Below are 26237 nucleotides of genomic sequence, written 5' to 3' on the forward strand. Positions count from 1 at the left end.
TAAACGAATATGTGTGTCGTAAAATTTTATCCACAAAAAAAGTATGAAAATTTCCACATTTTATCATTAAAACTGTAATTGACATTTTTGAATCTTTCCTAATTAGATATAATTGTAACTTTGTGTTGCAGCTATTGTTATAATTTATATTAACGCTACCAGCTGACATAGGTACCAATTAAATGTTAATAAATTATTTCAGTATTTTAGTCACGGAAAAAAAATTAGCTAAATATGTTTTGGACTTCAAAATACTAATATTAATATATTATTATTATATAGTTACAATATAAACCTGTCATAGTATAATTTTGTTTTATGTACAATTAGGAGTAAAATAAAACGAAATGTTATAATGTATTATAAATGATGATATTATTTTTTAAATATTATGACATATTTTTACCTTTCTAAATTGAATAAACTATTAAACATAACATTTGTTAACTGTAACCATACTTGTTATAAAGTTTAAACATATTTAAACATTAATTTACTATAATAAGGATGATTTTCAATAATTTCTTGTAAATATGCAATCAAAGAAGAAGTCGCATTTGTTTTTTCATTGATTGCCATTAGTAAGTTTTGACTAACTTTTTCGAATTTAAAAATAATAAAAGTTATTAGAGAAATGTTTTTAAATTTAAAATTATTTTCTGAACATATTTTGATTGTATTATTGTAATCGAGTTAGGTTTGAGAAAATTGAATTATTATTGAACGTCCTTTGGTCTTATTATTCTTTGAAGACCGAAACAATTTCTTTGGCTACAAAATTTGAATTTTGTTAAAATAATGTATTTCCTGCAGTTATAATGCTGCGGGCACTGGTGTATTGATGTTACATTACATTCGGTAATTAATTATTAATTGAATTCAAATGGGTTAATGTTTTTCACCATAATTGGATTACATTACATAATATGTATAATATATATTATATAGGCAGGTATAATAATAATGTACCGCAACAAAGAATAGTTTCCTGAAAATTGTACAAAATAATATGTGCGAATTGTACAAATATTTAAGACGACGAATTGGCATTCTCATCGTTACGCGTTTTAGACCACGAATTGATACGAATTTACATAAGTTTGATGGCGCACACAGACAAGTGCTACACATGGCATACTTTCATACTTATAGATACATGGGTAAAACATAAAACATGTAATTTCCAATTAAATACGATTGCGTCTGTGTATTATAGGAAGCATTATAGAGTAGTTATATACCTCGTACGTATATATATTGTAAATCATTATTTTCAAACTTGTTTGCAAACGTCAATGGCGAGGGTGTAATTGAACGATTTAAGGACTAAGCATTCTAAGTATACGTATAATAAACGCGTCTGAAATGTCATGTGCAGTATGGTATACATTATAATATAGGGACGGCGTACATAATATTTTTCACGGTCATTCGTTTAATATTATTACATTATAATAACTTATATAATATATTATAAGCGATCGGTTTAAGCCTGCACGGTTTTCGGCCACACATATCGTTACAAATTTCCAACGATAACTGTAAATATTAGTACTATTTACCTATTTACCGTGGGTATTATTTTGCGGGGTCGGTTAAAGCAGAATGTCTCTCCGGACAACTTTATTACCATACTCTTCACAAAAGTTTTGTTTTTCATCTTTTATTGTTTTTCGTAACCTCGACGGAATATTAACGAAATACTTGGCTGTATTATGTTTATAAAGTTGTATCGTTTATTACGAGGACCTCGAATATCAGTTTTCAAAATCATAGCGTCAAATTTTTTTCCATCGTATAATAATATACTAATATACCCGAACCATTAGGTATAGCGAATTCGGTTCCTTAAAAAATTGCAACTATTTGTTGTATTGTTAAAATTAAATATTATTATAACGTCGTTGGCAATCCATAACAACGTGATTGCTTACGTTATATTCTTAAAACACTAATGGTATAATATGTAATACAATTATAATGCGTATAGGTTAACCTATACGGACTATAGGTACATCATATTATTAAGTAAAATATGTAATCTTTCGTGATATAATATCACAAGGCGATTTTTCGTCTTGACGTGCATCTCAAGATCCGTCACCGACCGTTCTCGGAAGTCTTATGATGACATCGCAATGCGCACACACTATGCGAAATAATAATATATTACATAATATCATATATGACAGCGTGCCAATCTACGCGACGGAGTATAGAACGTATATCGATATGAATTCGTGTATAGCGGCTAATACTATATGACGATATCAACATAATATTATATCGGTAATAATAGCAAATTTTTTTGATTTAAATTTTAAACAATGTGCCAGCATGACGGCGGCCGTGGCAATGACGTCGTTCGGATACGGAATCAATCGATACAATATACGCATAAGTGTTATACATATGTGTACGGGTCCTGTGCGGAGACGATGATGACCGCCACACGATCGCATGTAATATAATAATATGCTGTAATTATTATTATTGTTTCATCAGTTGTGTAGTACACAATACAGATTAGCCGGTACAAATTATTTAACATTTCGGCGTATACACTATGTGATAATAATACGTGCACACGCCGTGTAATCTTCACGACGACGTGTTTCGGCGGAAAACGATATTAATATTATATTATGGTACAGCCGCCGTATAGCAGCTGTGTATAATAATATACAATATTATGCCACCGCCGCGCCGTCTCGACGATTGTTATTATTATTGGCCGAGTAGTCCGTCCCCGTTTTGCACAATTTTATAATAATAACTTTAATAATAACGACGCTGTACGCTATTCCTCGAGAAATTCACATAAACTTAAAAAACGTAAATAAATCACCTCACTCATCTCGTTTACGGACGACCGATCGCGATTAAACGGCCCGTTTCGCCGGCGCCAAATACGAGACCACGACAGCCGACTTAAACGACTGAATTCTGCGACCTTAGCGAACCGGTTGAACCCGGCAGTCATAAAGTGACCGTATTTAAGAATTAAATTGTGTGACAACACATAATTTTTGATGAACTATATAAAGAAAAATTATTCCAAAACGTATGTAATAGTTTTTATATGTTTTTAAAGACATTTTAGTTAAAAAGTTTGCCTGCTGGTCAAGATGTGTTGTTGAAAAGAGTGTGTCACACTGTGTATTCAAGTCATGGGACAAGTCTCATGTTTGTTGCTAACTATGTAGTAAGTTGTTCGTGGGCATACGCGTTATGTACGAAAACCGTTGTTTATAAGTTTATGACTATTAACTTTGGTTTCCCGAAATGGCGGGACGAGGGGATGTCATGGTGCCAAAAACGGGATGAACCCCTGGTATGATCACCCTAGGATAAGGCTGCCTTATGCCTAACAACTGCGGTGTTCCTATACAGATTTGCTTTGGTGTCATCGTCATTATAATAACTCGCCCGTCGGGCGATTCGTACCTCTCTTCCGCGGCGTGTCCGGCGACGGGACGACCGCGGCCATGGTAGCCGGCGAACCACCGTTCTGGTGCTGTCTGGCCGGTGACGATCGGGAACCTTCTTCGAGCTGCTGCTGGTGCTGTACCGGCAGTGGCGGCTGCGGCGTGGTTTCGGTGCAGACCGGTTCGTCGGCAGTGGCGGCCGCGTTGGTGGCGCCCGGATTGTCGGACATGTCACGCGCGCACCCTACACACCGCGACGATGACGACGGCGAGTAAACGCGACGGCGGAAAACGCCAGCGATTAGATCGTAAATCGGTACGGGACGTATAGAAACGTGTTCGATTCCAGTATTATTTTATTAATATATATATATTATATATATATATTTTTTACGCACACACGCTGACGTAGTATATTATATTATAGGAACACGCCTGATCGATTGTAATAATATTATCAATATGTCATATAGATCGCTTCAACGGCGGGTGTTTGGTATCAATCGGCGTTTCGGCGCGCGCGGTGGTGTCTCGTCGACGAGACGACGACGACGACAGCGGCGATGGGTCGCGGGCGTCTGTGTGTCGCGCACCGCACGGCCAGACTGCGTATTCGTTTATCATCAACACCACGCGCGGCGGCGGCGTCGGCGGCGGCGGACGCTGGGGAAGCGCGCAGCACACGCTCTGCCTCGCGCGTCCCGCCCCGCTCCCCCGATCGCGGTGGTCCCTTCGCCATCGCCCGGCGGTCGCTCTCCACCGCTGTCCCCGGCCCGCGCTGCGCCGCCGGTCGACGCTCGCCGCGTTCGCTCTCTCGCGGCCCAGGCGCGCCGTAGCGAGGCTGCGGAAAGCGCGCGCTTCGCCCCCGTCATAAAGGTTTCGGGGCCGCTGTTCGATAATTCCGAGCACCCCTCAGCCACCGCCCGCCCACCCGCTGGCCCATCCCGTCCACCACCCGGCCTCTGCGCCCGCCACCGCCACCGCCACCATCACTACCACCGTTGTCGTAGTCGTCGTCGTAGTCGTCGTAGTCGTCGTAGTCGTAGTCGTCGTAGTCGTAGTCGTCGTAGTCGTCGTCGTCGTCGTCATCATCGTCGGTCCCCGGACGCCGTCGACCAGACTATGGTCGGGGGTATGAGGAAATGGTCGTCGGGGTGGAGGGGAGACCTTTTGCACCGGAGGTGGTGTCGACTGCGGCGGCGGTGGTGGTGGCGGGTACCAGAACGCACCACGCCCGCTCTAGCATACAGCATCCGCCTTCTCACCCCCTCACCCCCCTCCCGACACAAACCGCGGTACACACACGCACTTATACGTATAATAGTGCATACAACCGTCAGTCGCGTGCTCGCCGCCGCTGCCACTACCACTACCATGGTATGCGCGCGCGCTTGTGTGTGTGTGTGTGTGTGGTGATTTTTGTATACAGTGTCGGCGATGGTGGTGTTGTTAGGGGGGGTGGGAGGGCGCCGCCGACTGACCCCGATGCGTGTTGTTCTTCTCGCGCGCGCTGCCACCACCGACTAAAAGACAACGACTGGCGAGGAATCATTTTTATTTATTTTTTGCCCTCCTCGCGTGAGACACACACCTATACCTATACCTGGTACCGGTTTTAGTGCCTTTCATAATATTATATTATTATTATTAAAATAGTTATATACTACGTGCAACCACCGAAATCTTTATCCAGTCCGTCGAGGATGAATTAAAAAATATTATACTATAGTAAACGACAACATTTGCCGACGCGACTCGTCTATCTCTACCCCTACCACCATTTCGTGATTTGTCACGAGTTACGTGACAGCCATGCAGGGGATTTTCCCGGAAATGATTTCCTTGTCCAGCGATGCAGGGTATCAACGTCACGCCGCTCGATTGTCATGACACGTGTCTACAGACACGGATCGACGGCGATTTATAATAATTAATAGTTATCTATACTGTATAGATATATTGCCGAACGAAAATCGAAACTTTCGATTGACACAGTTTCCCCCGAGTCGTTAAAAGCAGTAATCGGTCCGATTTAAGTAAGTTTCTGTATAGGTATAGGTACCACCGTTTATATAATATCCATTTATTATCGGCTGTAAATTGGCCATTAAAACCATTATTCCGTCGTACGTACGCATTTTCTGCCATTCTCCAGGCGTCAGTAACTCCGCAATTTTATTTTCTAACAATATTTTTTTATGATTCTACCTCCCTGCAGCCTTATTAATCTTTGATACCTTATAGTGGCCAGCGATGTTTTCCCCCGAGCTCGAGGTATATATACCACTTTGGTTCGTAATCATCGCCAATCCATTTCAACCGTTTCATTGCTATATATTGCATCTTACAATTTTTTTTCTTTGGTGCAGTTGGACTCTATACTTATTCTCCAGTCACCTGTACTATATTATACATATATCGAGCAAATGTGTAAATGAAATAGTACATTTTTTCTTTTAAGCTCATGAAAAATAAGTGAACATCTCCCGTCGTCTTACGTTCCTCATTTTCTGCATCAGCCGTCGTAAAATGTGTATACGTAGGTAATAAATCTAGTGTCGCTCACGTGTAGCAGGTTTGGCTGAAACCCACCTCGGTTATCACCAAAGTTCTCTTGTGAACACCTTATAATCCTGTCCAGCGTGCAGCAGTTTTGTACCTACCTACATTAAACTAGAGCTATATCTCGGAAATCGTTAAATTCCCGGTTTGTACTTTTTCCTTTATTAAGCGTAACGCCTATCTTGTATTATTGTGACCATCCGTCACTACAATTTCAGTGCCATATCATGCACCTATATAGTTTGTACAATTCCACAGTTGATCTTATATAAAAAACATATTATAGTCTATATAGTATAGATATTTGTACAATACTATTTGTAACACACTTTCTCATGTATTACTTTTGTCATTGTAGTGATAATAATATAATATAACCGACCATTGAAATAACGGCGTATATTAATATTATAGTTCAATCAATTAAATGTTGGACTATTATTATTTCGTACATCATCAGCTATACTGTTCTTAATATATTGCCATTTCACAATAATATAGATCAGAGATTTTATTTATCGCATGCGTGTTGTTTAGATGTGTTTACCGTATTCGTAATGACAAATTTGAAAACGTATCGTGCTTGATTAGAAAACATAACGTTAATTACTGGAGATATTTCATTATTAATGGACACATAAATCACGTGCAGAAACCGGGGACTTGGTACGCTCGGGGCCGAGTGTAATTTTTCCCGATACTTGTTTAAAATAATATACCTTCACGTGTTGTAGATAAATATAACAAACGTAAAAAATAACTTTGTGATTACTAATTTTTCAACTGCTGTTCCTCGACGTTTATTACTCGACGGAATTTTATGCGCGTTTTCCCATTTACCTACGCGGCTCTTATCACCGTCCGTTTATAAATCGTTATTTTCGAAAATATAGTCTCATCCGCCGTGGATTAATAGTGATCCCACGTATTTTATATTGCTTCGGAATAGACTCTATCTACAGAATTACGAAATTGAGATAATATTTTAAAATTATTGCGTTCGCTTGGACTAATAGATTACCAAGGGATTTTGTACATTTAAAATTATATTATTTAGCATTCCTGCAGTTGTTGGTTTTTCGTATTTTGACGTCAACATGACTTGTTTTTGGTAAAAACATTTTATTCATCAACTATATGGACAGAAAACGTATTTTAAACTCAGCTTTCGCTGTCTAATCAATTAACAAGTCCAATATGTTGGACGTTGGTACATAATACCTATATAATATTATATATTATATTTTTACTTATTTATAAGCCCTAAGCCCCTAACTCCTACGGTTATTGGCATTTTTAACAAATAAATTACATTTAATGTCTCGTACAAAAAATATTTTGAGTATGATTCGTCACGGTATCCTATTTATTTTAATTAGATACATTTGATAATAAAACTATTTAACTACCTATGTCTATGTGTATACGTTATCATATTATATTATTAATGCCTATTATATTATGACTATAAACGTGAAACGAATAATAGTATAATATCAAACAATATAAAATATCGTTATCTTGAATAAAATTATTTTCCACTTGAAAAATGTTCTTTTTTTTAAAACTTGATATAATATATTGAATTTTTTGACATGTCCAATTTTTTTTTATTTCCTTAGACCTTCGAGATACTGAGAGTACACGAGCCATACTTGAAATTTTTTCTCACAATATTGTATAATAATTACGCACACATGATGACTCATGAGTATTATTTAAATATTAATTAAGGTAATGTAGTAGGGATGAACTTTTCTAGTAAAAAATTGGAAATCTAGCGCGTAGATTGTTCTTTATCTTTATTTGACCAATTTCTCGATTTTCTCAGTCATTTTGAGAGGATATTCGATAAAAAAGAAATCGAAACTTCAATGTATATGACTAAACTCGATGTCAATCAGATAATTTGTATTCAAATTTTATGGTTTATCAATACTTTATTAGATCCAGAAAATTATAATATATATGGTTCAGAGGAATTTGCTCACTTCTTCAGTTCTGTTCGATAACGAATGTCTGGCACGTGTGGTATTTGTATGTTTTTTCGGCTTAAAATTATTTAATGCAAAGCGTCATGGTAGTTCACGATTTTAAAAATACAGCACGAATCTAAAACACTCGCCCAAATGGCTTAGAATGCTTAGATCCCCATATTAGTGACCTACTTCACGTACGAATTTTTTTATGGTGGGGATTTTCGAATGCTTGTTATTTTTTCATTGAACTCATTGAAGGTCCAGTGTTATCTTCGGACGTTAACAGTAAATATTACGCAATAAGTATAAATATATAGTGTATGTACAAAAAAAGGGTACACTCTATATAACTCCATTACTTATATTACTCAGTACCCTATATATGTTTTTGAATTATGTTTGAGGGACATGAGACTAAACTATTTGATCATAAATTTCATAGAACTTCAAATTGTTTAACTCTTGCATTTCGAGCAAGTGAAAGTTCATTTTTTCTGTGTACCCTTTTCGAGGACAAAAGTATATAATTATTTAAATATTTAATTAGTTAAATACTAAGAGTTGTATTCATAGTCGATGCTTAAGAATAATATAAGCTAATTTTGATAATTTAAAAAATAAAAAATGTGTGATAAAAACTAAAAGCAATGCTCGACCAACCTTAATTTTAGTAAATACTTTTTCTTTTCTTAAGCCAAAGTCTCGTTTATGAATCTCATTTGAGTCATAAGTATAGGTTAAGCAATACTTATTCTTAAGCATCGACTATGAATACGGCCCTTATTGTTATGTAATAATTAAGTTACTATTAGAAATGTGTTCAATTATGATATAGCTATATTGGAAAATATTTAGTTGATAAAATGCAATAATAAAAATATGAAAGATCTCGTGGCATGATACTATATGCATTTTAATTTTATTTTTGACTATTCTAAGGTGTGATAGGTTGTTGTAAATCGCCTCTGTTAAACCTAGTAAACATGTTAATCTATCATAATCCGTTTTCAAAATTGAAATCCGTCAAACCAAATTCCTACAGTTTTGTATAGCCTTTTGGTCTAAATATCAATTTTTTAATCTACTAGACCCCCCCCCCCCCCTTAATACATTTTTATAATTCTTAAAGGTTTATAATTATTAATAAGGTATAATGTCCATCACATTCCACGTTGTCGTGGAAACCACACGGACGACTAACTAGTTTCAATAGTTTGATCATAATAATATAAGAATAACAAAATATATGCACGTAACTTAATACCCAATTTAGGTCAGTATTTTGTAGAGTATAAATGAAATACCTAAGCACAATAGACGCTATTGTATATTTAAGAGGGACACTAACCCGACCAATTTTATATAGCCACCGCCGTACAGCAAATTATAAACTATATGGAGTCGATAAAATAACATAATATTATATTATATTATATTGTATGTAATATAGTGTGTGCGACAGGTATTGTACTCGTATATTGAAAAAGATAAAAAAAAAAACCAATTACAATATACAGGTAAGTATAGAGGCGTATACCTTCACTTATTTTATACATTATAATATGTCGTGGTCTCCCGTATTATTCCGAGCCAGTCGAGTCGGGCCAATCAACGCTTCTTCTATCGTTAATCGTAAAACGCCTCTCTCGTCTAACCATCGCCATAATATGCCGAACCAAATGATTTCCACGTCACTATATTATACCTATTTGTACATATCGCCCAAAGCCCAATACACTATACCACCCTTAACCATGACCAGCATCGTCCCTGTCCCGGTCATAACCCCGCCACCGCATCTAACCGAGGTATCATCGCTCCCCCCACCCCCATTTGCACAGGTATCCCGATAGATAGTAATTTAAATAAATGTCCATTATTATATTATTTATTATCTACGCCGTATGCCCCCTCCCCATGTCCGGTTTCCACGTTCCACGACGTCACGTTCATATAATCATATATCGGCCTCCATCCGCTGCAGCAACTTTCCGCGCACGTCTGCAGGTCCAGATTATATTTTATCGAGTTTTCGAGATCATAAGTATGATATATAACTATAGGTTCGCCTTTTTTGCGTCTGTATTGGTTTTCATCCACGGTGGAGAAGACATTTTTTCAATAATAACAGTGCGCCGCACAATATTCTCATCCTGTAACGTTGACACGACCCCCCGACAATACCACTATGCAACGTTATAGGTATCCAACGAGTAGGTATATGGCAGAGTTTGATTTAAGTTTTTCTCGGCGATATTATTTAGACTCGTCGGAAGTGACACGAACAGAAAATAGCACTTATTACCGGCTGACACACCCAACGGACAAACCCCGTGGCTATTTGTTAATAACAAAATATATCTTTTTGAAAAATACAAATAAAAAAACATATTCCTGGGAGTTCAATTTATAATAGATACCGTTAAAATGTTTTTAATAGTTTTATTTTTTTTTATTATTTCAAAGTTCAAATCAAAATTTTTATTCTCATCCGTTTATAAGTAAAATATATATATATTATACATTGTGTACACAATAAATACGAAATTTACAAAATTTATTTAATTAATATTACATTATATGCGGTAGGTAGAAACATTTTAAAAATTAATTTTGTTTACAAACATATTATTTATTATACTATAATATCATGCATCAGCATACATACATACGAATAACATAAACCAAACAACCACAATAAATTATAGACGGTAAGTTTTACTTATCTAGATTTACTTTAAACTTATAGGTAATAATAATAATCTATAAGTAATAGTTTTTTTTTTTATAAGTTTTCAACCAAAAGTTATTATCGATAAGTAAAAGTTATACAGTAATACAGTTGTATATAGTCAATATAGTTTTACAAATATTTGAAAAATGTATTTTGTAAATTGTATTTTTTTTAATTCAGTTTTAAATGTAACGATATTTTTTTGAATACGGCATCATGAATAGCATTGTATACCACACAACAAAAATAATTATTTGGTTAAATTTTAATATACAAAAGCAAGAAATGGTTTTCAACGAGTTGAGTAATTTTTGAAGTAGGTTTTATGAAATTATATAATTTGAAAACCTTCTGTTTGAATAATATTATTAGCAACATGCTATTTTTCTCTGTGAGAATTCCGCTTAGCACTATACCTTCAAAGGCATTTAAGTAAAATAATGATGATGTAAACTGTAATTTTCCTGTAATCGATAATACTTATTTTCATTTTCTTTTAACAACTTCTTTTGACCTCTGTAACTGTGTCCGTTATAGAAGCTCGTCCGCCGGTATTTAATTGGCGAATCACATTTTTATCATCTTGTAAAGGCTAACTGCCTTTGGGTCGAACGAGTTTGCAATCCAATTTTCATTCTTATTTTCTAGTAAATGAGTTCAGCTAAGGCGAGCAAACTCATTATCCTTATTTCTATATATATATATATATATATATATTATATTCACCGGTCGTCGAGAACTAGGCTGTCAATTTATTACGACGCGTAAACGGGATCTATGCTGGTGAGATACAAATCATCTCAAGAGTAAAAGTTTAGGCGATTTCCTACGTAGGTATAGCTGAACAATTTGAGCATAATATTATACGTATTTAAAAGTACTTTTGTAAAATAAATATCGGACGATGTTTTTATTGGTGTATAAAAGTAACATTGTGACAGTTGTATACTTAGCGGTTTACAAAAAAAAAAAAATTATGTCGTACGTCGTTTTTATATACTTTGATGTTTTTTGTGTGTTTTTGTTTGATTACACTGTTAAATACTAAACAGATATGAATGACGTCGTGCTAATTATTTCAATCACGAATTATCAAAACAAAAACCATCGAGTACACAGTATACAAATGGATACAAATTGTCCCCCGCACGTGTTGTTATATAATATCTTATAGTTAATTTAAAGTTATGGCTAACAAGTTGGTTTCAGATGAAGTGAAATGGGTTTGAAATTACTTCGGACTTATGGGTAAATGATATATGGAAGGAGAACTAAATGCACATTCATAAATTCGCTAAGCTAATAATAATAACTATCATGGAAAAACGACCACGAGAGGGGCAGACGTCGTTTTTCTTCGAGTGTGCATGTTGGTGTATAATATACGGAATATTTATGTAGCTATATTTATATTTTGAGGGCTTAAGTTGTAAAGTTGAAAGTTTTGAATAGAGCTTTAACACACAATCAGAATTTAGGACGATTATAGTATAACAATCAGAACACTCTTCCAGTTCCAGAAACCTATTCAGATGAACAATTTTATTCTTTTGTTTCGAAATTCGCCAACTAACTATTATATTATTATACATCAACTCGTAGCTTTTGTTTATTAATTATTTTATTAAATACTGGTATGTATTATCTATTTATGTGGGTCTTTATTAACAACTTAAAGAAAATACGTACTCGTGGGAATTTGAAGTGTAGGCAGGTACTATTTTATACTACGCATGTGTTAAGTGTATAATTTTTACATTCTAATCCGAACAATGAATATAGTAGGTGTTAAATAATTATTGGTCGTAAATCGTAATATGCACATTTTATGTTTTTTTGTAAACTTAATTCAATTCATTAATTTTAACAGTATTCTTTACAATCAGTTAAACATTTTTGACTTAATAATACGCAACAATAATTTATTGCTGTCAAAATTATTACGATTACATCAATCGAATATAATATACTGTATAGGTTAATTATCGGTCATCTATATTGCTTTTGAAGTGTACGACCATGACTGATTAAAACAAAGTTGTAATTTAGTTAACTATATAGCTAGTGATATCGCTATAAACATAAAGTCTATATCAATTATTTGTTTATTGATGCTTTCTATTCTCTAAACAAGTCGTGAAATACTGTTAGATTGTTATCATAATTCAATACAGTGGGTATATCTATTTTATGCAAATAGAGTAATTACTGAAATATGTTAGGTAAATAAAATAAGATATATTTATTAAAATTTAAATATATCAGTTACCCCAGGATATATTATTGTACAGTATGTATAAGTATACTAAAATAATGTTAAGTGAAACTGTAAACTATTTATTATTCGTGACACAGATTTTTTTTTTTGGTGTGATCATCTTGTTGCAGATATACTAACATAAATTGTAATAATATCACGAATATTCGTTGACACTAATAATTTATTGAGCCCCATATATTAAATTTAGAAACCTAAAAACATAACAAATACCCTTGAAATTGTTTATATTAGGTACGTATTTTTTTTTTTTATACAATTTAATATTATTTTATTTATTTATTTTTCTTTAAATATAGATTACATCCTATATATAAAGAAATATATCTTATATTTTAAGCCAGAGCTTGTGATGGAGTAGAGAGTTGACAATTGTATACATAAATGCTTAGTTTAAAATAAATAAGATACACACCTTTTTGCTTAAAATTAAGAAAAGACAGCTTCCTAAAATATAAATATAAAAAAAAAAATGTACATGCAAAACATGAGATGGATAATACAAAGAAAATACAAAAAAAACTAAACATAATAAAATAATGAAATATAAGAATGCCAAAAGAACAAATGTCAAGATATAATATTTTGAAGAAATTATTAAAATATTTGTTGATAGTATTAATATTACATGTAATATAAAATATTAATATTAATCTTTTCTCAAATTTTTTACAGCGTATTATACAATATATTATTTAAACCAAAATATATGTATGGGTGTCAAATTCATATAGTCGAAGAAAAATGAAAAAAAACATAAGTAAAATAATAATAAAACCGTCGTGATTTCTATGGATTAGTGAAAAATAGTTAAAAACTACCTATAAGTACAAGAAAATAATTTTAAAATAGCAAGTAACTAAAAATTAAAACTAAATATTTAGATTGATTATTGATATGTAATTTAATAACATTTATTTAAAAGACTTAAAAAATTTTAAATTTATCAATATAAGGGTCCTCAACAATAAATATATAATTGTAAAGTAAGAAAATATTTCAAAAAAACAACGGTTTTTTAAAGGCCAGATACTTACCATTTGCATACTTGAGTGGTTTGATGTAAACTGCTCAAATTTTTATAATACAGTTGAGATCTTAGAATCACTAGTTAGTTTATAAAAATAGTAGCATAGAGCTTAACCTAAAACATTTTATATTTTAAACAGAACATTTACCAGTAATGAACCATTTATAATTTAAAATATTGTTTGCATTATTTTATATGTATTCGTATTTTAGATAACTATACTTAGTAAAATGTTTATTTCAGGATGGTTTATTTCATGGATGGTTCAGACACCAAGTTACTATATAAGTATATGAATAATAATAATTCATGATTACATTTGTGGTTGCCATTTTAATTTAAAACGTTATATTGTGCTATAGGAAATTAGAAAAAAAATGAATAATTCAACAAAAATAAATCTGCATACGTAATAGTGTACAAAAGAACATAATCTATAAAGTATATAAGGTTTGAAAATGTATTTTTTAATATTTTCCCTTACAGCATTATCAGATGTAACGTATCGTATGTGTGGCAAAGAGCTACATTTTATTGCACAATTCTATTACATTTTTAAAATTATTTTTGAACCAATAAAAATAAGTTATAACTAGTTTTAATTATTGGTTAAAAAATGTTTGTTTAAGTACAATAGTATATTATATTATATTACATACATTTTGTGTTACATAATATAATGTATTCTACAACTATTGTAATATTGTAATATTTTATACGTACGTTTAAACTTGAATTTATTATAATATTATTATACGTATTTCCCAATCGATTTCAATAGGCAACAATGCATTTTGTTTGGTATGGATAATGGCTTTTTTATTATGAGCACCGAAATTATAATATGTTCATAACTGTATTGATGGTATGGACACTCGAGCCGTTTTTAAACTGTGCCATATGTAGGTACCTACCCTTAAAATATATAGTTGACGGGTTTCTCACTAAGTCTCGCTGGGTCAATCGGTGAAATGAAACACACACACACACACACACACACACACACACACACACACACACACACACACACACATACACACATTCGCTCAATTAATACTTATATTGGGTACGTTTATTATTTTTTTTTTTTTTTAAACAGTGAAGAGTTTGGGTTTGATACTTATAAAGAATAGGGGTGTAATATTCAAATACAACACTGGAAATCGATGTGAAGTAAAATATTCTCGGAGGCTCTTCTGGTTACACGAGCCATTTTCGGAACGCACCGTATAATATACGCTCTCGTGTGGTTGAAAAAGCACATTATTTTTTTTCCCTCTTTGCGGATATTCCACTTTTACCAACGGACTTTGTCCCACTTCACCGTGTAGACCGGACGCCTTCCGGTACCATAAATGCTTTTTCTGTAAACCGTTAATGACGCTTATACGATTCGGCTCGGCTCCCTATACTAATATAGGCAAAGCCCACCTAGTGTTGGGCGTTAAACAGTCAACACAAAAAATCCGGAAAAAAATAATAAAGAATTCATATAGGTACCTACACAATAAGTTCGTTCTAAACAATGAAACGAAATAAATTAACGAATGCCAGTGCACTGTGCACGAAAGCAAAATGTATACCGCACTGTTAAATAGGTACGCCTTTGAGATTTTTTATTTATGAAAACAAACCTGAATAAATATGTCGTTTAATTCAAAAAGTCCGAATAGAAAACGTTTCAGACAATATGCGCCAACAATAATAATGTAAGTATTAATTAATTAATTTTATTTTAATTACATACGGATATTAGGCAATCACAATAGTATTCTTATAAAGTATTATTTTCTGGAGGTGCCGTCAATGGGTGACTTCCCCCTCCCATCAATAAACTCTCATCAATTTACCCATTGTATAACTTGAAAATACAGACTATAAGTATACTAAATTTGGTTCAATAAAAAAAATATAAAAATATTGATATAGATAACATACATCCCGATAGTTATACATTCGGATGTAGCTGGTATATTTGTATGTATATTAATTATTGAATAAGAACAGTGTTTAAAACAATATTTATTTGAAAATAATTATAGAGGTGCAAACATTTGCAGCGGACTACAATTTATTGCAGGCTGATTCTTATGACAGTAAACATTGATAAACTCGGCAAGTATTAACGTTGACACAGCTAGTGATACGTTGAAAATTATCGGTTTATTACTCCACTCAGTCCGGTCATCAAAACCTCAAAATTTAAAAACTTAAAACTAATTAATTATTACTCGTTTGATCTTTATATCCATCGAAATTCTCAATGGAAAACATTCAGAATAAAAAAGTAAAAATATATGCTATCATTCAAAAAAGTAAAATACTTAAAAACGAGGACAACGAAAAATAATAAAATATTACTTTCTTATAGACTTCAAACATTTTTAAAAACGTTAATACTTTTCAATATAATTAGTGATTACTGAGAATCACTCAGTAAAAATCTAGCCCATGGCTTTGCTAGAAATAGTCTAATTAGGTTTTCGTTCACACAATAATTTCCATAAACGATTGTTATACACAGGAATTGAGCATATTTTGTATAGTATTAATAACAGTTTTAGCTGGTAACAACGCCTTACAAGTTACATGCTTAAATTCAATATTTACCTGTGTTAGGATTGTTATAGAGTAGATTACGCGATATTTCGAAAGCAATATTACAATATATGGAATCTCCTATGAATAATATATTAAACTTACTAATTTAATGTGGTGGTGTGTTAATGATATCTGTGGTTCAATTTGTTACATTAGTTTATACTTGTGAGAAAGCTACTATATAATATGAATAAATACAACAATTGGTAAACATTTGTTACAAAGAGAGTGAAGATTAATATCTCATTATATTATGTAAGACGTAACACTAATAATATTTTACTCTTGTAAATTTTATACAATAAGCTACACTCTACAGTACAATATTATTCGGGTACATCGTACATACTGTCATTGTTGGAATATTTTAAAGTACCGATTATATATTATTATGCACAATTTCTAGTCACTAGAGAGGCTATAGGCTATATATGCTATACTTCTATAATGTTATATAATTATATATAATTATAATATAACGAATGAAACTTTTTACAACAGTTATTTTACGTAAAAATATAATTTCTATAAAAATATATTAAAAGTTATATTAATAGTATTATATCTACTAAGAATATAAAATTATATTAAAATACATCAATATTCTGATAATATATTTTCAGATTAATTAAGTTTAATATTATGGTTTTTTCATTAACGCGAGTGTATGCAAGTATATAATTTAAGGTTGTTAACATTATGTATGAAATCATATTTCCAGAAAAGGTAGTAGTAGTTAACTATGTATAGTTTATTTTTTATTATTATTTTGTGGGTTTTGATTGTTATCATTTAGATTAAATTCAGAGTTCAACGATTTACAGTCTTACGTATATATATTTTAATACACAATCATTATGTATGATATATAATACATTCCTTTTATTACATTTGTTAGTTTATTATTTTTGAATGTTTTATTGATGTAAATAATTTATTTCATTATCAAAATAATGATATGCATTAAACCATCATTCAACGAGTATATAATTTTAGTACCAACTGCAACAATGACAATGACATTCATACACAATGCTACAACAATACATACAATTTCAAACAAGTTTAACAATTCCATTATCGAAGTAAGTTCTTATGAAGAGTATCAAAATATATAGGTACTTATCAAATATCTACAGAATAAAGTTTGCAAATTATTCAACACGAAATTTGATGCGTACTCGTGATATTAGATAAATTGTTTTGAGAATTGGATTATACAACATCCAGCAAGTATAAATTTGTTTATAAACTTCTACACAATTATGATTTACTATCTACTGGAAGTATATATATTATGTATATTATATTACTTTTGACTTATAAGCAAAACGAGATAAAGATTATACAATTTTACGTACATGAAACATTGAAACGGGTGAATTAACGATTTATAAACAACAACAAGTTTTACCAAACTGTTAATTGATACTGTATTTCACATACAATCATAAAACAACTGTATTACTTATTTACTTATTTAGTACTTCTGTAACTCGCAAATAATAATGTACCTTTAGTTACCTATACGTGAGCCTATGGTAAGTTATTAGTTAATAATATGTTTTAGCTATATGTTGTACCATAATAAAATTATTTAATCTAAAATTATTTTAGGTTGACGAATTTAAATTATTATGCTCGTAAGAAGTAACTATATTGAATTACATTACAAAGCGATTGGAGAGCCTGGTATATCACTAACGTGTTCTGAGATCAAGCATCGGCTTGGCGTCGCTAGTTTTCTTTACGCTTTTTGTCAAAATTCTAAATTTAAATGCTTATAAAAAAAAAAATTGTGACAATGGATTTTTAATATTTTTCAATTGTCATTGTAAAAATTTATTAAGAGCCTTGTATTAAATTTTCAAGATCTTTTACCAAACAAATAAAATTTTATTGACATTCATAGAAAAAAAACTAAAAAAAATTTGGTAATGAAAATGTCCGTAAACAGATCAAAACAAATCAACATTTTTTGAAAATGTTATCGTGTATAGAAGATGATAACATAAACAATCAGTGACAACTGCATGTACCTCCAGTCATTTGTTTTAGAGTTACACCGAAAAACAAAATCAATTTTGTCAAAAACCACAAAAACACGTAAAAATACGCATTTTTTAAAAATGTTTTCTTTTCTTTTGCCTTGCGCTTTCAAAAACTATTGGGAATTTTAAATGTTGACCTTTTGAATGCACCAACTTGATTCACTTTTCCGTCGAACAAGATACTGTTGAAGAAAATCCAAGTATTTTTACTGTACTGAAAAGTGATGACAGACAGAAAAAAAAAACACGAATCATTGTAAAGTCAATGCATTCAACGCTCCGCTCAGAATCTAAAATTTAACTGAGATTAAGACAAACCTTATGTAATTATATAATGTAAAATATAAACGCAATCGTATTATGTGTAAACGTTGATTTTTAACTGTTTTTCCTGCCGACAAACTACAAAACACTTGTAGTTGTTAACTACCTATACGCTTAATTTTATTTAAACACTGTTGCAGTGATGTGTTTATTTAAGTGAGCTACTTATTGACACTCTTCAAGTATTAAGTTGTGACTGGCGATCACTGTTCTAGGAGAATTACATTATTGTAAGCTCAACTTAAATCTAACATCATACATTTCATTACACCAATAACATTGAAATTTAATAATTAACCGGTATTGAAACTGAGTGCAGTTTAACTGCTATCTTTTTTAATTCCTAGTTCAATAGGTCTAAAACAAGTATGGTTCACAATCAAAACTCGTGATTCATTGCACATAATATAATTGGATTATTATGTAGTAAAAATTATTATTAAACAAGAACATAATATTATAATATTATATGTTTACAGGTCTTGTTGGTGAAATAATAAGAGTAAGTTCATTATAGCTTAATATACGCAATTGAACACTTTTAGTAGTATTCCATTCATATAATAATCTTATAACATTGTTTCTGTCTGCTCGATACGTCTTTCATCGTATTCATAATATGACTACCAGACTACCTATCTCGTATTATATGTATTGTTAAAAATCTTAAGCATACAAAAACATATTGTTATATTGAATAATACTCTTGTATGATATTAAATATGATACATATTTTTAACTATTGATTAAATTATGATGCTTCCTATTTTATACAGTGGGTACTTAAAGTGTTAAATTTTTAAGTGCTGCGGAACGAAGTTTTAAATTTAATTATAAAAAGCAAAACAAGTATAGATATTTTTTATATTTTTACACCTACATATAGTAAATTTCCCCACGAAAACGTATTTAAATTAATAACTTTTTTCCACGCTACAACTAAAAGTAAATACTAGGTATGTATTAGAGTTATTAGACTTTTTATTTGAAATGGTTTCAAAAATATTTATTCGATTCATAGAAGTATTGTAAAATACATGTAGTTACAATACACTATACAAATATTGTTTATGGTTTATCGAAAAGTTTTAATGGGTTTAAAGTGTTAAAACTTTAAATTAAACGTAGATATAAGTATAAAAATTAAATGTTCAAGCAAAAACGAACTGAATATAAGTATTATGGTTTCTAGTAGATCTAATAAATAATTAAGTTTTGACACATTTAAGAATCTGTTTAAAATCATTTTCAGAATTAAAATTAATACCTATCGACTAACTTACCTACATCAGCAGAATAGGTACTTACATCGTAAATTCGTAATTAATAAATAAATGTATATTATATTTTGTGGATTTTATACTTTTGACACATATTAGTGTTATACATATTTTATACGCGTAAATGTAAAAAAAATTAAATCAATATAATATTATAGTTTGCTTGATAATATTAGCTATTTTACATTTAAGATTTTAATATCCATTATAATATAATACTGTTTGTTTAAAATATATTTAAAATTTGTATAGCTATAAAAACATTGAAATTAATAAAAACGTGTATTAATGTATTTTTAAAAGATGATCATTTTTCAATTTGACATCGATTATTTTTGTGTTATAAACGGGGTTTCAGTCAAATTGCAGTTTACCTTTATTGACTTAATATATTCCATATTTTGTTTAAGAATAACTCAAATTGAGTTTCGGCACATACATTTAAGTTTTAATGATTGGGGACGACAAATATTCGTATCATTCTTAATCCATTAATTTAATGTTTTTATAGCAAAATCTGATACTTCCTATCAAATATTATTATTTATTATATACAAAGAAAATTGGACGAGAAATACTTCGTTTCATTATTTGTACATTAATCGCGTCGTCAACTTTCAATGTCAATATTATTTAAAAAGTCGTTTGAATACAGAAAAGATATTAAAACCATAAAACTTTGATGGCGCAATCAAAAATCTCTTATGTACATATATATATATATATATATATATATAATATATATTATGTACACATAACTCTGACAGACGAAAGTTTTATTTGCGTGCCATTAAAATCTGAAGTTATTAATAAAATATTATTGACATAATTCACATAAAGTGAGTGGATATTTTTACTTTGTGTGATATAATAAAAATAGCAGTAGGTATATATATCATATACTGTCTTATGTAATATGTGGTATACGGAATGTTTGTACAGTTCATCTATTTTTATAAATTATTTCAGATCAACTTAGAACATATCGTTGAAAATATTTACAATCGTGTGCATAGAATATTCAATATTCGAATACCTACAAGTAATATTATACTGATTTCAGGTTTGTATTCAATTAATTAGCGATGGTTACCAACTGGAACGAGTGCACCGTAAGTTTTTTAAGTGTGTATCATTCAGATTATTGATTGGATGTTCACTAATAACTACAATCCAGTACTTCGTAATATATACCTGACTACGCTGGCCCATAGACGAGTTCAAGCCAATATATCGGTTTTGTCCAAATACTCGTTGATGTCTGACTGATTTGTCCTATTAAGAAAACTTAATTTTATCATCCTGGTTTTGAATTCCCGTAGTGTTTTCCCTTCCATATCCCTTTTTGTTCGGCGTATTATTTATTAAGCAGTCTTACTCCATAAAATCGAGAGTAGCGTTCACCGTTCCCATTTTGAAACTGATGTCTGATATACTGATATGTAATTTAGTTTTAAGAGTATTATGCATATAATACTTTATACTGGACATAGGTATTAAAGACCCTTGGCTGGCCCGACCAAGTCCTCAAAAAGCCCGGTGCGTAGTGATATTGGACCGGGCCAATATATTTAAAATAAAATAAAAGATTGGAACAAGCTTTTTTAAGTCTAGAATCTTATTCCGGAGCGGGCATGGGCTTTTTTTACAACTTTTTGTGCTGAGCGGAGCTGGACTTTAAATAATAAATCAATGGTTGGACCGGGCTTTTTAAGGATTTTTCTTAGGCAATAAATAATTATAATTTAAAATAATAAATAATAATGATAGAACTCATGCGTGGAATGTTTATACATTTTTAAACAAGTCCAACAAAAAAAAAACTTAAGATTGGACTGTGCTTTTTTTCAAAAAGTGTTTTGTACCGGGCTGCACCGGGATTATTACGAGCTTAGCATTATTTTTGGGACGGGCCGGGCTTGAGGATAAAATTGATGGACTGAACCGGGCCGAAAATTTAAGGCCCCTGCAGGTCTATAATATGTAAACACGATGCGGAGTCGAGTAGAGAATAAATATAGTATTACAGTTCCTACCGATTTGTCATATTTGTCGATGGTTTGGTCGTGAGTATTATGGTCTACCGCTGACTATTATACAATTTGACAATCATAACAATATCGCCCTAAAGGTTGAATGAGCGTAGAGTTATTCACGAAATACCTTTGGAAATAATAAAACAACGTCGAATAATACGACTGCGTTTATTATATCGAAAAAGAACCGGTAGTGATATTTTATATTAATGATAATAGCCAATCTACGGGGAATGGAAATACACATAGATGTCTTGTTGGATGCGACAGGGTAATTTTTAATTAAAATAATTATAATAAAAGGAAATATTTTAATATTACTTGTGAATGCTATCGGGTTTTCGTTTACCCGCTAGCATTATATACATTATATAGAGTGTCTATATCGTGTAGGTACCTATGTGTTTGTACGTGCCCGAACTTTAAAATTATGTATATACTCGCGTCTTTTCCAAACTTTAAAACTTCCATAACTATTTGAACATGGAATGGAAGTAATGGTAATTTTTAACTTATAAAATGTTTAAACTAATTGTCTTCCTCGGGTTTCCAACGAACACAATCACATATTATATTTTAATTGTTTTATTACAAGCTTTAGTAAATTGAACTAGTTACCTAATTTGAGTAATTTGTAACTACCTATATCAATTGTGATTCTCTAATAGAGTCAGACAATTATTAAAAAACATACTTAAAAAATAATAATATGACAATGACTTATTGAAGGCTAGACTGACCTTATTGTATACATTATCAAGAGTATATTATAATAAATCATAAACCCCATTAATCGGTAGCATTTAAGAGGACCCATATGTTGTCTCCATCTTACAACCCAGACAGCAATTTTTTGTTTAATAATATAATTATAACATTATAATAAAGAATAATATTAGTATAACGTTATTATAATACTATTATAATATTATCATTACAAAATGCTGTCTGGGAAGTGCGCAACATAGCAAATTGTACGCTCAGCAAAACACGCGAAGCTTCGTTATTTTAAAAATTAGCGTGAATTGACCTCTTATAAAATTTAAAGGTAAGATTATTATCTAGGCAATCTAGCAATTTTAAAGCGAGTTATGAGTATTTTAAAATGTACGAACAAATTACAATTTTAAAATACTCGTACATTTTTTAATAATTTAAATATAATAAAAATCCCATGATATTGCCTAGATAATAATCTTACCTTTAAATTGTATAAGAGGTCAATTCACGCTAATTTTTAAAATAACGAAGCTTCGCGTGTTCTGCTGAGCGTACAATTTGCCATGTTACGCACTTTGTAAGACGGAGACATCATATGCGGATGAGGCGTCCTCTTAAGTTAGTTCTGTAAAATTGTAGTATTAAATATATTATAGCGTACACATACGTAATATAATCTATTGCATATTAAAATATAGCCACCGTGGTAGAAAAAATCATAGTGCACCACCATTCACTGTCATGGTGGTATATTAGCGTATGACGTGTCCGGTTTAAGGTACATACCCAATTCTAATGACATTAGACACATGACAAAAAAGTAGTAATATATTTCAGTCCAGCAGACCAATGGCGGTGGCGGTTTGGTGGCGTTCGTTTGTCAGTTCACGATGAAATGAACAACACTCGCGGTTTCTCCGCCGTCAAACCACAGCTATCTGCTATACATATAACCGGAGAGTTTAAAAGGAGACGTTAAGGGTGTGGTTTTCGAGCGGGGGCTTACGGGCCGCCAACGTCGCCAAGTAGGTAGTTTAAAAGCAGTTATTAATTAGACCGCGAACAGCGGTGTATTATTCACGTCATCAACCCAGCGCACGGGCAAAGCCACCGCCACTGACTCCACTGACACACTTGCGGAAACATTTCCGCGCGTGCAGACTTTTTTCCTCTCAAAACGGGGCTGACTAGTTGAAAAACTGGAAATACTGACCCCCCCCCCCTTTCCCTTTCACCCATATCCACCTCACCAGCCATTTCCCGCAACCGCTCACCAAAGTATTCGCAAAAAATCTCTACTAATACGCAATATAATTTGAGGTCGCACTTTTTCGCGTTCAATTGACGGATTCTTTCCGGCGGAATCGGATCCTCGCCTCTCTGTCTCTCTCTCTGTCTCACTCTCACTCTCTTATTATTTCACCGAACTCTTGTTAAATCCGACCACAAAACTTGGGTACTTACTTCTAAGAGCTCTTTATATTAATTTTAATCGCAGATAAAAGATTCTGGGATAGTGTGTACCTATTACCTATATACACAGTCTTAAAGAACTTGCTTCCGGTTAGTCAAACTTACAAAATTCGTATATTTGGTTATTCAATGGTTAATTTTTTTATAAATAAATCAATTGTTGATGAAAATTATTTAATGCCTGCATTATTCACAATATTGTGATATTGTAATATTTGTTGTTATATAACACATATATTATTAAAATAAGTCATTCAAATAGATACGAGTGTATTACATATTTAAATCAAAAGATCATTTTATAAAATGTGTTTATGTTTGGTTATGGGGTAAACAATAAAGACCAATGAACAAAGTACACAGACGATACATTAAGTATCATTCTATACTAGGAAACTTTATAAAAATGTAAGAATAATATGTCTAGTAAACGAAAATCCATTGAATGTTTCGTTTGGAAAATGATTATTTTTGAGCCAAACTTGGTATGTCGAAAATTTTTAAAAAGATTTTTTATCTAAGATAACGTCTAGAAAACCTTTATAAAAACCGATGGTTGGAAAATATTTCAAAATCCTTCAATTTATTCAAGAGGAAAAAAAGATAATAATAAATAATAATGGATTTTCTTTGTGTAGTCAAAATTGTACTCAAATGTTCTTTTTTTGTTCTCCATTCCGTAGTTAAATTATTGTAATACAATAAATATTACAATTTCCAATAGTTATAACAAAACATAATATAATATTATAATATCTAGGGCTAGGTTTATATGAAATATAAAATCGTAAAATATGCATTTCATTTCGTTAAAATATACAAATAATTCATTAATATTTTCCAAACTATAACTTAAATAAAAGAATCTGATGAAAAATAATTTTATAATTTAAATAATTTTAGTTATCTACTATTAAATAAATTCACCTAGGTATACCTTTTTAAATACATTTTTTCGTATGAATTTTGAAACTTATCATAAGAATTCATAGGAATGGCGTACTAATTATACGAATAAAAAAATTGCGGAAAACCCATTAATAGTCATGGGTGGGGGTGGAAAAACGTGTTTCCAGTCCCACCCACGGGAATTTTTCTCTAGTGGACGGAATTTTTTCGTAGGAATTCTGAAACCTACTATAGGAATTCATAAGAATGGTGTGCAAATTATACGAATAAAACAAATTGCGAAAAGTTAGATGGGTGGGCTGGGGACATGTACGTATTTGAAATACATTTTTAAATTATTTTTTGTCAAGGACAAAATTGCTGGTTTTTTTAAATTGATATTATATGAGCATAATGTTTGGAGTGTAGTATTTTGCACTACTATCATTTAAATATATCATACAACTTGAATTTTTCGTGTTTATATGTAAATTACGCATTATACTTGAAATAATTAGGAAACATAATATGCAAAATAAAAAATAGATCATGTGTATCCATATGAGATGGTTGGTGAACATACCTACCAAACAAATTTGTTAAAGGACGTCATAAAAAAAAAAAAAAATAGTACCTCATTATTGAGCAGAACTTCTATAATAAAATATTGTAAAATCAAAACTAAAACATTTCATTTGTTAAAATTAATCTATGTTTAATAAAAATATATAAACTACGAAATAGAGACACAATAATTGGTTTATGAGAACAATTGTTTTTATACCTTACAAATTAGTTATTAAAAAAAAAAAAAATACCTATTATAAGAAATATGTTTAAGATATAATTATTA

General features: G+C 31.4%; 1 protein-coding gene across 4 annotated transcripts in view; it reads right to left on the bottom strand.

Annotated features, from left to right (window-relative positions):
* The window catches only part of LOC132938018 (solute carrier family 12 member 6), a 279069-nt gene that overhangs the window by 55462 nt on the left and 197370 nt on the right, over window positions 1-26237 (bottom strand). For 2 of the 4 annotated variants that reach the window (XM_061004667.1, XM_061004666.1), the window contains exon 1: window positions 3448-4046. The exons of the other annotated variants lie outside the window; for them this stretch is intronic. In XM_061004667.1, the coding sequence (XP_060860650.1) occupies window positions 3448-3658 (211 nt within the window). In that variant the 5' untranslated portion in view covers window positions 3659-4046. Of the gene's footprint in view, window positions 1-3447; window positions 4047-26237 lie in introns of those variants that run through there. 4 annotated transcript variants of the gene reach the window in all.

Source organism: Metopolophium dirhodum, chromosome 2 (genome assembly GCF_019925205.1).
Source record: "Metopolophium dirhodum isolate CAU chromosome 2, ASM1992520v1, whole genome shotgun sequence".
In the NCBI taxonomy this organism is placed as follows: domain Eukaryota; kingdom Metazoa; phylum Arthropoda; class Insecta; order Hemiptera; family Aphididae; genus Metopolophium; species Metopolophium dirhodum.